Raw genomic sequence first — 15528 nt, 5'->3', positions numbered from 1 at the left:
AAACCTACAAAGTTCACAAGGCCCTCCCCCAAGGTTAACAAGCAATAAACAATCACTGAAGGAGAGACTCTGGTACTGCGACCTGCAGGCTGCAAGGGAGCTTAACCTATGCAGTTTTCCAAGTCATCGCCAGTGCTGGGGTGGGACTTTTTAATGACACATGTTCCTCAGAGTCACCAAGGCTCTGTAACCTCAATAAACTCATTTGTTTACTCAAATAGACTTGGCAGAATCGTTTCTTTGATCTGTTAGTGCTAAATAGATGTTTGTTTATATCTCCACAAGAAAAAGGTACAAAATGCTCCATCATCTCACAGTATCTTCGCAAAGTATGCAAAATTACAAGTGGAAACTGGTGACATTCCCATCCCCTTATCACAAAAGCAAAACTTTGGAGGCTGAGGAAAGTTAGTAAATTATTCAGATAAATCAAAATACTGGGAAAAAACCTGGAGACAATTATCTTGAAACTGTTTGAAAATGTGTGTGTGCACATTTTTGTGTTCATGTATGTGTTCACATTTGTGTGTTTCAGCATAGACATATTCTGGGCACAAGACAGAGTGACTCCTGGCAAAGGAATTAGAAGCCTGTGGCCAGGGTTTATTTGTGGAAAAGTTAGATACAATCCCTGCAGCAGCCCAGTGATAGTCACAGCCTGGGGAGACACTCAGGCTGTTTTCTGCATGTGTAAGGCTGAGTCCTGGTGTTTCTAGAGCTGGTCACCAGGAAGAGTTTTTATTGCAGTTGGAGCATGGCAGGACATGGCTGAGACTGGAGGAAACATTGAAATTTACCTTAAAATGATGAAAACAGTGATGGATTTTACGCATATCGGCGCCAACTTCCAGTCTACTCTCTGGGTCTTGGTCTTCCAAAAAGGATGCTATTAGTTTTTCCAGCCTAAAAAATACATAATGTATGAGAAGCAAGAATGAGCTGTAAGCCTTAGAAAGCCTGACGGCCTCTCCTGCAAGCAGAACATCTGAAGGACAGGATGTGGGGCCCTTATTTTCTTAGAATTCGTTACTTGGTTTGAGTGCGAAGGTGAAGTGGGAAAGCATATTGATAAAGTGAAATCTGCCATTATGCATTTGCTTGACTAATTTCCAATGAATGTTCACATGCAGGTTTCCATATAAAGACTATTTGAGGGGCTGGAGAAATGACTCAGTGGTTAAGAGCACTCACTGCTTTTACAGAGGCTCTGAGTTGGGTTCCCAGTATTCATGTTTAGTGGTTCATAATCACCTGTAACTCCAGCTACAAGGAAACCCAAAGCCCTCTTCTGGCCTGCGAGGGCACTGCATGCATGGGTGCATTGCATTCATGCTTGCCAATGCGTGCGTACATGTGCTCACACACATACGCACACACACACACAGAGATATACAATTAAAAGCTTTAAAAAGTCATTTGATTTCTATAACCTACCCATTCTAGGCACACTGAACCTCTTTGCCTCTGTGCCAAGCTGCCACATTGTTAGAGAAAGTAATAAAAATAAACAATTCCTATATTAGTTTCATTGAAAACGCATGATACTCAGCTTCAGCTGGCCCTCAGCAGTGTTCATTTTATCGTTCCTGGTGGACCTATGGTCTCCACAGTGGTTCTTCCCAGTCTTCCCATGATCCCCACGTCTGCCACTGAACTCGCCCTGTGGAGCAGTGAGGTGCCTTCACAATAGCCTGAGAAAGCCATGCTGTTGCCACAGACTGCATTCTTTCTTCCTCCTGGCAATAGTCCATGCTCACCAGGCAGGCTCTCCCCACCTTTATCCCCAACTTGATAACACTCTTCCTTCTTCTCAAGCTATCCTGTCCCACTGGGCTTCTTCTGATATCTGTATCACTATTCTGCACAGACTCCCTTCTCTCTACTTTCAATAATTTTCATGTTCTCCCTATTCCAAAAAGCAAAATTAAAAAATACCTCCCTTTGGGAAGGATCAGCCAACCATTATTCCCTATTGCTCCCCAACTCATTTGCAGTATCCCCATCCCTGACGCATTCCAGGGTCTGTGAATGTACCTGATCCACCCCATTCTCCAACTGACAGTACCTCATAATAATCACAAAAGGTCTGGGAAGGTGTCTCAGTCAGTAGAGTGCTTATCAGGTGACCAAGAAGCCTGAATTCAGAACTCCAACATCTATGTAAAAAGTCAAAAGTGGGGGTGCTTGCGTGTAAATTCCAGCATTGGGGAAGTGAAAAGAGGGGGACCCCTGGGGCTTGCTGGCTAGTCAGTCTAGCTGAAGGGGCAAGTTCCAGGTTCAGTGAGAAACCCTGTATCAATATAAGGTGGAGAATGATAGAGGAAGTTGATAGACATTGACCTCTGTCCTCTATATGCATGCTCATGTATGTGTGGGCACACACTCCTACATTGTGCATACACATGAACACACACACACTCCTACATATGTGCATACACATGAACACACACACAGTCCTACATATGTGCATACACATGAACACACACACGCCTACATATGTGCATACACATGAACACACACACACTCCTACATATGTGCATACACATGAACACACACAGTCCTACATATGTGCATACACATGAACACACACACACTCCTACATATGTGCATACACATGAACACACACACACAGTCCTACATATGTGCATACACATGAACACACATAGTCCTACATATGTGCATACACATGAACACACACACACAGTCCTACATATGTGCATACACATGAACACACACACACTCCTACATATGTGCATACACATGAACACACACACTCCTACATATGTGTATACACATGAACATACACACTCCTACATATGTGCATACACATGAACACACACACACACTCCCACGTATGTGCATACACATGAACACACACAGATGACAAAAACATGAAATAATTCTTGGTGTCCCACCCTCAACATTAGATGCTCAATGCAAATACATAGGTTAGTAAATAGATTCACTGCATGGAACCCATTCCCTTGTGTTGAGTTGGGACCTTAGAAAGGAAGGCAGCAGGCAGAGGGATGGTGTTCAGTACCTACGCTCCCAGGCCTAGGAGCAGCCCTTCCATGTCTTCCTAGCATGATGAAAGCATGTGCATGCTTTCACTGTCTTTGCAACAGCACACACTTCTCTCCCACTGCTGTTATCAGTGCGCCCACACAGCGGACGATTTCTGCCCCAGAGCACACTTGGGTTTTGTTTGTTTTCTTCCTGCAGCTGTAACACGTGATCGCTGACATTGCCAAGTAGGAGACAATTTATATTGTAATTCTATTTTCTGATTTTATTTTGTTTTCTTGAGACAGAACCTTCCATCATAACCCAGGATGTCTTCACATTCACTAGGCAGCCCACTCTGGCCTCAGACTCATGCCAGCCCCCTGCCTCAGCCTTCTGAGATTATAGGTATGAGCCATCCCGCCCACCATTATCCTGTAATCCTTAAGGATTTTCTTCAGATATAGGGCAGTGTCCACTTTCAGATTCTGTCTTAGTTTATGTGTGTTACTGTGACAAAACACTCTGACAAAAGCAACTCCAGGGAGAAAGGGTTATTTTAGAGACTCAAGGTCAAGGCAGTGGAAGCTTGAAGCAGCTGGACCCTGGGTCCACCTTCTGGAGATAGAAAGAGATGCTCCTGCTGCTGCTCGGCTCCATTTCTCCATTTTACGTCAAGGAGCCCTGCACAGGGAATGATGGGTCCTCCCACACCAGTTACTGTAGTCGAGGTAATTTCCCCTCAGGCATGCGCAGGGGCCCATCTCCCAGGGGGCTATGGCGTCTGTCAGTTTGACAACCCTCTCCATGGCTCTATTTGTTGACTTTCTTTGTTGTGGAACAGAGCTTCAACTGCCAGATACACACAGAAGTGTATTTATGATACATAGTTTCTCTTCTGTGGCTACGATAAGATACCCTGACAAAGTGCACGTTTGGGAGCAAGGGTTTCTTTCAGCTCACAGTTTCAGAGGACTACAGTGCATTATGGCAGCCAAGGCAGGGTAACAGGAAGCTGAGGCCTGCTGACCTGGTAGCCAGGAAGTTGACTGATTAATCCTATTGCACATACACACAGAAAGCAAAGAATGAAATCAGGAGTTAGAGTCAAGCTCCAAACCCTCAAAGCACACCCCCACACTTCCTCCAGCAGGTTCCATCTCCTAAGGGTTCCACAACCTCCCCAAAGAGTAGACTAAAGGGACCAAGTGTTCAAAGACATGAGCATGCAGGGGACCTTCAATCTACATGATACAAAGACTTAATTTTTTTTCTATAACATAATCCTGAAATATGTTCTCATGAACAAAGTCCCAAAGGCAAACCCTCTCCCCACCTCCTGATCCCATCAGACTCTCCATGTATAAGAAATTCAGGTCAGTGTCAGGCACTTGACACTTCGAGCTCCTCTCCTGACGTGAGGCAGAGGGGAAGGCTTCAGTGGTGTGGAAGACATCCCAAATGCAGAGTTTTCTTTGAGATAGATCTCAGTATTGTGTCCTCTTCATCTTAGAAGCCCTGTCACATGGGGCCTCAAATGCAAAGCCATGTAGCTTCTTGGGGCACTCATTGATTTGGAACAGCAAATTCAAAAAATTGAAATTAAAATCCAGGACAGGTTTGCCTCACAAGTGATGGTCTTTTTGTGGGACTACATGCTTATTATCATATATTTCCCCTATGGAATTAAATAATGCTATTTTGGATAGATTTTATTTTACTTTTTAGGGACAGGGTCTCCAGGCTGCCCTTGAACTGACTATGTAGCTGAGGATGACCTTGAACTTATGATCCTCCTGCCTCTGCCTCTCAAGTGTTAGGATTATAGGTGTGTGCTACCACATCCAGTTTATTGAAATACGTTTTAAGTAAGACCAAACTCAAAGCACTGGAGATTGATATTGCAAGCACTTTGAAAATGCAACTGATGTAGGTTCTTGAAAGGTCTAAAACTCAAGTTTGCTGTTTGTAATTCCAGGGTTTCACAGTGATAGTTTCTTTAAAGGCATGGCCACCTTGCTGTGATCAAACATTACTACTGTTTGTAATTCCAGGGTTTCACAGTGATAGTTTCTTTCAAGGCATGGCCACCTTGCTGTGATCAAACATTACTACTTCAGTGGGTTTAGACAAGTGGTAATGTTTAGGGAAGCTTAGGGTTTAGAACAAATGGGAAAGAGAGCAAATAGCCTGCTGGAGGGGTGCTGTGAATGGCTGTGTTGTGGAGACATGCCTGCAGGCATTCCTCTCGAGGCCTCTAGGGCTGCAGGAGAACAGCCTGGGGCTTCTCACAACCAGGAGGCCAAGGCCAATGTGTCTGACCTAAAAGTGGCGGTTGATATTCTCGCCATGCATATGAAAGAGCAAATTGGCACCAGTATCAATCAATGTGCTAGAAAGTACCCAGCTGAAGCAGAAAACCCCAGGGCAGCATCCAGTGGAAAGCCTGGCTTCAGTGCCAGGAGACTGAGCCTCAGGTAGGACTGATCCAGACAGTGGCTGGGGAAATGCAGCCATGGAGGCCAGAACTGGACCAGCCCAAGCTGTGAGCAGCAGGTTATCTGGCTCATGCCTTCTGAGAAGCTGGCTGGAGATGATCTCCTGGCCATCAGGCCCTCTGGGTACCAGCCTGCAGGTGTTCATATCAAAGGATCTCTGTGGTGAAGTACTGCCTGCTTACCCGCAGGGTGTGAGCATGTTCACTGAGATGTTTAATGATGCAAATATGTATTGCATTCTTTTATGTTGCATTTGTTTAACTCTGTGAAGCTGTGTTACTTTGCCTGTCTAAAACATCTGATTGGTCTAATAAAGAGCTGAATGGCCAATAGCTAAGCAGGAGAGGGAAGGGCAGGGCTGGCAGGCAGAGAGAATAAATAGAAGGAGAAAAAGAGAAGAGGGAGGAGTGAGAAAAGAAGGAGAGGAGGATGCCAGGGGCCAGCCACCCAGCTACACAGCCAGCCATGGAGTAAGAAGTAAAGAAAGGTATATCGAATAGAGAAAGATAAAAGTCCAGAGGCAAAAGGTAGACTGGACAGTTTAAGAAAAGCTGGCTAGAAACAAGCCAGGCTAAGGCCAGGCATTCATAAGTAAGAATAAGTCTCTGTGTATTTATTTGGGAGCTCGGTGGTGGACCTCCAAAGAGCAAAGAGTGAAAAACACACATACCACAGCTTTCTGTTCTGCTGGACAGTGGCAGTGACAACAGCAATTCCCTGGGCAGTCCTTCAATCTCAGTTGAGCACCCCCATTTAGGTTGAACCCACAGATTTCTGAACTTCCACAAGAGCTGTTCCCCATTTGACCTGTGGATAATACATGAACACAGTCATAGCTGCTGGCCGAGGGGCGTCTTTCCTTCTCTGTATTCCACACCCACAAGGCCATGCTTACACCTACAGCCTGGACTAGAGTGAAGTTATCATGGATCTCAGCTTGTGTCTGGGATACCCATACTCTGACCTGGGGTGGGTCTGGGATCTCCATCCCTTCATGCCTACACAGCTTGAGGGCCACAGCCTTCCACAGTTTCCCTTGCAACACAGCTCTGGCCACAACTCCCATTCTGGCCCCTGTTCCTGTTCTTTGATGGAAATCAGGATGAAGGGCCCCAGCATGCCTACAGCACAGCCCACATGCTTGTTCTGACAACTGGTGACAACGAAAATGATCTCTCTCTCTCTCTCTCTCTCTCTCTCTCTCTCTCTCTCTCTCTCTCTCACACACACACACACACACACACACACACACACACACACACACACACACACCGCCGCCCCAGGACAGTTTGTCCAGCCCTGCTGCCTGCTCCTGCCAGGCCCCACACCACAGGGAAAGGCAGACTAGGGTTGGGTGCTGGCTGGCATTTCCCCAGGCTCCTCACTGCTCTCCACATTCCCCCAATGCTACAGATCTCCCAGGACTCTCATGTGCACCCCTTCCTGGCCCTTAGCCCTGATCCTTTTAGAGGGGATGGTATGGTACTAGCAGGAAGGATCAGAGGTCCCTTTCTGGGGTGGGGTGGGTCAATCCAAACTCCCCTTTGCCCACTGCTCCCCTATTTCAACTTATTCATTAACCCCCACCGAGAGCTATCTGCTGATATTTACAAAGATTTGAAGCAATAGGTTTCTGTATGAAGAAATAATCTTATTTTTATGCTTTCACAGCAAAAGGAAATAGTAATTTATAAAATGTATACAGTGTCTAAGTGAATAAAGACCGCCTATGGCCAGAATAAGAGATAAAAAGAACATAAATTAATCAGTCATCTGTATTAGTAACTCCTTCTATAAAGTCTACACGCAGCAGATGAACTCCTTGTTTGCTACAGGCAAACACTATGTGAGCACCAGCTCTTGTTTCCATAGTCCATGATAACTGCGGGACTAGCTCAGGAAAGATGACCGTGACGCTGTGGGTTAGCGAGCAGAGACGCTGGACAGGAGTAGAACAGGAGGCAGGAGGATGGAAAGACAAGTCACACCTGGGCAGGAACCACAACAGCAGAAGCTGGGTAGACTAGGCCTGGGTGACGTGCCGAGGCTGAAACTGGTAAAACAGGCGTTAAAGTGAACAGCCGTTCATAGAAGAAAGACAGTCACCCAGGGAAAGGACTGGGCACTAGAAACCGGAGAGACCTTCAGGCCAGCGCAGAGACTGAGGCTGGGGAGAGAGGGGTGGGGACCTGGGAAGACAAGGCCCAGGGCAAGGAACAGAGGTGGCCAACAGAAGGGCAGGGGAGACAAAGGTCTTAGGTGGATAGAACCTGAGCACACATCCAGGAAGAACTCGGTTGGAAATTCAAAAGAATAAAAGGCCAGTTGGAGAGGTCTGACTCTCCCAAGCTGTACATCTCCACAGCTAAAGTCCCCTCCTGGTTCCCATACTGCCCAAGCACTCCTTAGCTGAAGGTAGTGGAAGCTATTCCTGATCTTTGCTCTACATCGCTAACTCTTTTTCCGTAGCTCTGTCTTGTATAAAATTGAATTTGTTGACAACACTAAAGTTTTGAATATACAATTCTCAGCCCATTTCTTTAGCAAAAATTTTCAGCCTTGTTTTAGAGTTTTTAAATGCACTATACAAATGCATCAATACTTAATTAGACAAAAAAAAACTTGTAAAAAGCTTTGAAAGACAGATTAAAAGGATTTTATGATATAAAAGTATGGAGTATATCTGTAGTGGTTTGAATGGGAATGGCCTCCCTAAGCTCATGCACTTGAATATTTAGTCCCCTGTTGCTGGAACTGTTTGGGAGGGATTAGGAGGTATGGCCCTGTTGCAGGAGGTGTGGCCTTTTGAAATGTTAAATGTACTTTAAAATTTCAAAAACCCATGCCATTCCCAATTAGTTCTCTCCCTCTCTCCTTGTGGTTGCTCTTGGCTACTGCTCTAGCGCCATGCCTGCCTGCTGCCATGCTCCCTGCCATGGTAGATGACAGTTGTGGATTCATCCTCTTGAACTGTAGTCCCCAGTAAACCCTTTCTTCTGTAGTTGCCTTGGTCATGGTGTCTTATCACAGCAATAGAAAGGTCACTAAGACAAAACCCTCATGGTTACCTTTCCAGGTGATAACAGCCCATAACTGATTAGAAACATGTTCACAATGAATCTGAAGTACATTTATATAAGTCAAATCACCAGTCATCACCAAGTTCTAGTTATTGAATTGAATCTGGGTGTATGAGGGAACTACATCCTCAGATGCAAACTAATAACGATAAAGAACACAACACCTTAGCAGTTAGAGGTTAAACAAATGAACAGAATTCTGTTCCTACAGTCTGATCGCTTACTCCATGGCTCTGTTTTTGTCCAGTGATGCCTCATCCTGCCTTTGCTCAATCCTCCTTCGTGTAGACTTTCAGACACCAGGCGTCAGGTGGAGGTGAGGTTTGCTATGTTCACAAGTGCTGTTTCACACCACAGGCCTTCCTTAAGCTCCAGGAGATGTGGTGTTCTCTTTTGATCTCCATAGGCATTACGGTCATGTGCACAAACCTATGGGAGCATACACACACACACACACACATACACACACACACTCACACATACACTCACACATACACATACTCACAGACACACATTCACACATAAGCATATACACACGAACACACATGAACACATGCATTCACACACACTCACACATATGCACACACATACACATGCACTCACAGACACTAAGTTGTTTATTTTTTTCAACTTGACACATACTAGAATCATCTGGGGAGAGACAACCTCAGTTGAGGAATCACCTCCATCAGATTGGTCTGTAGGCAAGTCTGTGGGGACATTTTCTTGATCAGTGATTGATGTGGAGGACCCAGCTCTCTGTGGATGGTGCCACCCCTGGGCTAGGGGGTGGTGTAGTGGGTAGTTGTTCCAGCTTTGACCTGGAAGTACTGTCCCTAGGGAGGCTTCCAGTAACTGCCATGCCTACCTATGACCTGCCCCTGGGGCAGGGCCAAGATGGGAGCCCTTAAGACCTGAGATCTAGATGTGCTGGTTCTCTTGGTTCCTTGTGATCCTGGATGCTGGATGGTAGACCAAACAGAGTTCTCCAGAGAACACCTCTGGACTGTGCCTCACCTCTCCCAGATCCTGTAACCAACTCTTTTACTGGCTGTAAGTTACTCCAAAATAAACCTCTTTTTAAACTGGAGTTACCTTAATAAATCCCCCAATAGGGTAGGGGACCCAGGGTATATAAGAAAGCAGGCTGAGAAAGCCATGGGGAGCAAGACAGTAAGCAGCACCCCCCACAGCCTCTGCTTCAGTTCCTGCCTCCACTTCCCCAATAATGAACTATACCCTGTAAGCCAAGTTAACCCTTTCCTCCCCATGTTGTTTTTGGTCACTATTTTAACACAAGACAGAAAGCAAACTAGATCAGAAATACATTAAAGTATAAAAATAAATCATTAAAATGGGTGGTGGTGGCACACACCTTTAATCCCACACTGGGGAGGCAGAGGTAGGTGAATCTCTGTGAATTTGAGGCCAGCCTGGTCTACAGAACTAGTTACAGGACAGCCAGGGCTATACAGAGAATCCCTGTCTTGAAAAACCAAAAAAATAAAAGAAATTAATAAAAATAAATAAGTCCTTAAGAAGATAAACATTAAGACAAAATCTTAGCGCTCACAAAGCCCAAGGAGCAAGGAGCAGAGGTTCTGAGATCAGCGAGAACACTGAGGGCATGGCACCATCTGCTCCTGCAGACACACTGCTTCCTATTCCAGAAGCAAGCATTTGGACAGCTGATGAAAGAGTTGTCTAGACTCGAAGAGCCCACTGTGTCAAACTGTAATTCCAAAATGAAATCGTCATCCACGCCTCATCCCTCTTCCCTTTATTACCGTCCATGTTCATTCCTTTGGCCGATTAGACCCCAAAAGACTTGAATTTAGGAGAATAAAGGAATCACCCATGTGGAGAGACAGTGCCTTGATGGAGTCAGGCCTATTTAATCCTATTAGATAGTGATTTCCTCAGTACCCAAGCGCTTCCACAGCGCCCCAACGATAATTAACACAAGCTGTGGACCACACTTTTCGTTTGGGTTTTAATATCTTCAAAATGCAGTGTCAGGACCCAAATCACTTCATGCTGGAGTGTGGAGACTTCATCTGTAGTGAGTTATGACTTCTGAACGATTTCAGAGATCTGATTTCTTATAAAGTGGGAGAGATGCACATTAGCCACTAATGACCTCTGGGAGGAATAGCCCATGAAGTTCAGGGTTATTGCATATAGCCAGCTATTTTATAAGAAGACAGGAAGAAGGATGCCTGAGAGGCAAGAGACATGCATTCAGACCAAGTTAGCAGATAATCCATTACTCCTCCCTCCATTAATGAATGCCTGATTACTTGGACTTTTTTCATCCAAGTGGTGCGAATTAGCTGTTAGATAAAATATTGACATTAGTTAAGCAAGATTTCTCAATCTTCTATCACTGAGACATCTCAACAGGAACTAAATTTAGAAAATAGATTAAGTTGGCCACTGCGTTAATGGAGAGTCTAAGGCAGGAATAACAATGAAGAACATGCTGTGTTTTTCACTGGGCACTTTTGAATACTCATCGCGATCCAGATGCTGTGTTCATAAGACACAGTCAAGCTGTCCACTCTACAACCCTGGAATTTGATCTTCAAAACCTGTGAACTGATTTTCAACATTTGCGCCAGTTACCTTCCTCATCGCTCTGACAGACGCTTGCAGCACAGGGAGGAGGGCTTACTGTGGCTCACAGTTTGAAGGTCCATCATGGTGAGGAAGCCACGTTTGCTGGCAGGTGAAGCAACAGGGTGTAGGGAGAGAAGAACGCTGGAGCTCAGCCGGCTTTTTCCTTTGTATACAGTCTAGGACCTCAGTCCATGTGATGACGTCACCTTTCAGGGTGGGTCCTCCCACTTCAGCTAACCTATCCCAGGTTCTCAGTCAAAGGTGTGCTCAGAGGTCTGTTTACTGTGATGATGGAAGAAAATTCTGTCGAGTTGACAACCTATCTTAACTATCACAGCGATGCTTTAAAAAATACCAGGGGCCTGAGGGGCTGCTCAGTGGTTAAGATCACTGTCTGCTCTGCCAGAGGACCGGGTTCAATTCCCAACACCCACATGGCATTTCCTAACTGTTTATAACTCCAGTGCCAGGGGCTCTGACACCTCTTCTGGCTTCACCAGACACAAGGCATGCTGTGGTGCACAGACAAATATGCAGGCAATCCACCTATACACATAAAATTATAATAAAGACTTTAAAATAAAGTGAATTAAAAAAGCCCAGCCTCATACAACTACAAATCTTAATGGTTTTAAGGCAAAAAAATATTCATGGAAATGATGCAAATAAAAATATAACTCTAGTCATATAAAATAATGCTGAAATAGTCTTGTGAAGATTGTGCGGGACACACTTACATTGAGAAATTATTTGTGGTTTATACAAAATTCAAACTTAACTGGGCATCCTATATTTTTATATGCTTAACCTGGTCACCCTCATCAGAAGCCTGCAAGCCTCGCAGTTCCGAGCTGACCTGTAGGAACTTAGTGCTGTGGTGTGGCTCCCTGCTGCAGGCACTAAGTACTGGGTGTGGGTCCCCCACCCATCTATCTCCCACACCCCCCAACACACACAGGAGCACCTGACAACTGTTGCCTCATTAGTGACCTATTCCCTAGTAATTCATTTGAAAGACGGCCCGATGCTACTGTTCTTTTCTGAAAGAATAAAACGTGCTGGAAGCTTTGCTTATGGCATCAGAAGGTTTCCATGTGAAGAATACACTATGTTTTTGATTGACTCAGAAGCTAATAATTCAGAGAGCTATAAAGCTGTTCAGAGCTCTGAGGGGCTGGGATTTGTGAAGACTGATTTTCTCGGGCAAGCAACCAACTTGGTAGGAATCTATGGAAGTGCTATCACTTCTATGAGACTGTTCATGTATCTTTAAAATAAGGAAACCAGACGCACAGTTCTGCCTGCCTGGTCCTTCTATCTGCAAGGCCCTCTGGACCAATTTCACTTTTCTAGATCTTTCTGGATTCACCTAATCTCTTAAAAGTTGCCCCTGCTTTTCCCCAGTCAGAAGCAATTTCTGCCCTTCTAATTACCCTAGCACTTGAATTTAGGTAGAGTTGTGTTTTGCTGATATGTTTACATGTTTTTAAAAGTCTTTTGTGTTTGAGCATATGTCAGTTCATGTGTAGCTTAGAGGCTGATGTCTGCTAACTCCCTCAGTGGCTCTCCACTTTGTATTTTGAGACAGGGTCTATCGTTGAATTTGGAGCTCACTGATTTGACTACAGTAGCTTGCTAGCGAGCCCCAAGAACCCTTCTGTCTCCATTTCTGTAGTGCTGAGATGACAGCTATGTTGTACATACAGTTCCTCCTCCCTCACCCTACAGGTTCTAACCCCAGGTCCTTGTGCTTATCTGTCAAGTACTGAGCCACCTTTCCAGGCCCTGAAGTTAGGTTCAATTTTGACTCTGTGTTCTAGATCGTTTCCCTTTTAAGAAGGAATCACTCCATGGTCAGAAGCCAACAGCAGCCCCCTTTGTAACCCACTCTGCTCCACTGTTCGGCGGCCACGCAGTACTGAGGAAATCGCGTTTGCAATGGCATGGGCTGAGCATTTTGTTGTTCTGGTCAGAGCCTCCTCATGTGGATCTAAGCAGCAGCACACAGGGACAGGAGGAGGAAAGCAGTGACAGCACCAGGATGTGCCCAGGGTGGCGAATCTCTGTCAGGAATCTCTGTGCTATAAAGGCCTGAGTGGGGGCACCATGACCCGCTACAGTCAAAGCAAAGACCAGCATTCTAACCAGAAAGGGCAGCCATTGAGGGGACACAGCATCCATCTGAGTCAGAGGACAAGACAGAAACATCTAGGAGAGAAAACCCAACTTTGGGATTGGATGGATGGCACAGCAGTTAAGAATGCCTACTGCTCTGGCAGAGGACCCAAGTTCAGTTCCCAGAACCCATGTTGGATAGCTCAGAACCACCCGTAACCACAGTTCCAGGGGCTCAGCATTCTCTTCTGGACTCCTAGGGCACATTACTCACATGTGCATGCATATACCCACACTCATCTACACACATATAATTGAAAAGAAAAAGGGACAGAAAACCCACCTCCCCTAGATTCATAAGCAGCCCCTCTCTAGTAGTTGACATGTTTATTACAAGTCAATATATTATTTACAAGAAGCAGTTACACAAACAGGTGCCAGTCATGCCGTGCTATTTAAGGAATGGGCACCGAGTATGCTAAATATGATCTCAAGCTGAAAAGCTGCAGAAACCAACCTTACTTCATCTCCTCTTTCCTAATCCAGGAGAGAAACATGATACTTTGGAGGGTCAAGCTTAGCTAAGGAAGAAATTTCTACTCCATACCTAGAGGACCTCCTGAGGAGGCCACAGGCAGGATAGGGCAGCCAGGGAGCTGCCCCAAAGTAACTTATGCCCTGTATTCACAGAGGATAGCTCCAGGATTTCTCACTAGCTGTCTGCATGTGTGGCTGTGGGACCTGCATGACAGAAGTCACATGAGACCATGACTGTGAAGTAAGTGTGTCTCCGTGGAACAACCAGAAGCCCCCCATGCCTCCCCTGCTTGACAGTAAAGAGGGAAGGGATACATTAGAAGTCAGCCATTTGATCAAAATGGGTGATTAATTAGGAAAAAAACACAATCCATCTATATTTTTGCTTGGCAAATACTTCATATGTTATCGGCCCCATGGTTACTTGAACTGGGAAGAATGTCAGTGTTGGCATGAACCTTGAGTTTTATCAGCTGTGACTACTTGTACACAAACTGTCTGATATTAAATTGAGCACTGGTTAATAACTTTGGTTCTAACAAACCAAAGCTGGGTCAGAAGCAGTGTGTGGCTATTTACTTTACAGCCTTGTAATCTGTCTTGCTTCAGAAGCCTCTTGTGTATGAAGAGTCACAATTTCTCACCTACCCTGCTTCAGGAGTCAATCTTTTATATACAAAAGGTGTTTCCTCTCTCCACCTGGGGAATAACTCAAGTCTTTTCTTGGCCCCCATCAGATATCTCAGAAAGGACTATCTTGTAAATGAGCCAGTTAATTTAAAAAAATCTAAATAAGCCTCAATGTCTGATACTGGTCAGCACAGAAACAGCATGACAAGTCTAGAACATTCTAGCATTCTATCACTTACGTTCCTTAGAAGTTTAACATGCAGGGGGCAGGGTAGATTATGATCCTAGAACTCGGAAGAAGGAAGCACTTCGGTGTGTAGTGACTTCCTGTTTCTTTCTCTTAAAAGCACTTATATTACGTGTGTAGGAAGTGGGTGTTGATGAGGGCAGGTGCACACTTGCCAGGGTGCGTGTGGAGGTCAGATGGCAGCCTGCAGGGGTTGGCTCTCTCCTCCTACTGCATGGGTTCCAGGGATAGGGCCCAGGCTGTGAGGCTTGGCAGCAAGCACCTTTATCTTCTGAGCCATCTCACGGGCCCAGCTTTCTCCAAAAGCACAAAGTCGTGTCTCTCAGACTGGGGACTGAGAGCTGAGGTTACCCAGAAAGGGGAGGAAACACAGGGCCATGGGTATCAGTAAGGAGTTTCCGATTAGCTGGCAAAGCACAGGGCGCTGCATCCTGTCCAGTGCTTGCCAGGGACCAGCCTACAAGGTACACTGTCGAGAACAGCAGCTGTCATGTGTGACACGCACGACCATCAGAAGGGAAAACCTGATTTCTCCAGAAATTTGTAGAAATGTGATACCAGGCAACGGTGGCTGCCGTGAATGAGGACACATTTTTGAGGAGGTGGCAAAAGAATGTTGGGTTAATGACAAACACAGAGGGGACAGCTGGGAAATCTGGAGTGGAAGAGGAGGAGAAGGAAGAGCGCCCTGGAACGGAGCAGGAGCAACCCAGGCTCCAGGCATCACGCCTTAGCGCAGCATCTCAGCTGCCCTGAGGTAACAGGGCAGTCAGGTTACTCGGCCAGACAGGGCAAG

At 45.5% G+C, this 15528-nt stretch overlaps 1 protein-coding gene across 3 annotated transcripts in view; it reads right to left on the bottom strand.

Moving 5' to 3' along the window:
* The window catches only part of Kif6 (kinesin family member 6), a 323846-nt gene that overhangs the window by 164820 nt on the left and 143498 nt on the right, over nucleotides 1-15528 (bottom strand). For all 3 annotated transcript variants that reach the window (XM_059281632.1, XM_059281633.1, XM_059281634.1), the window contains one exon: nucleotides 798-903. In XM_059281632.1, the coding sequence (XP_059137615.1) occupies nucleotides 798-903 (106 nt within the window). The remainder of the gene's footprint in view (nucleotides 1-797; nucleotides 904-15528) is intronic.

Source organism: Peromyscus eremicus, chromosome 16_21, assembly GCF_949786415.1.
Source record: "Peromyscus eremicus chromosome 16_21, PerEre_H2_v1, whole genome shotgun sequence".
NCBI classification, from domain to species: domain Eukaryota; kingdom Metazoa; phylum Chordata; class Mammalia; order Rodentia; family Cricetidae; genus Peromyscus; species Peromyscus eremicus.
The sequence above is the reverse complement of the archived record's forward strand: the minus strand, read 5'-3'. Positions and strand labels throughout refer to the sequence as shown.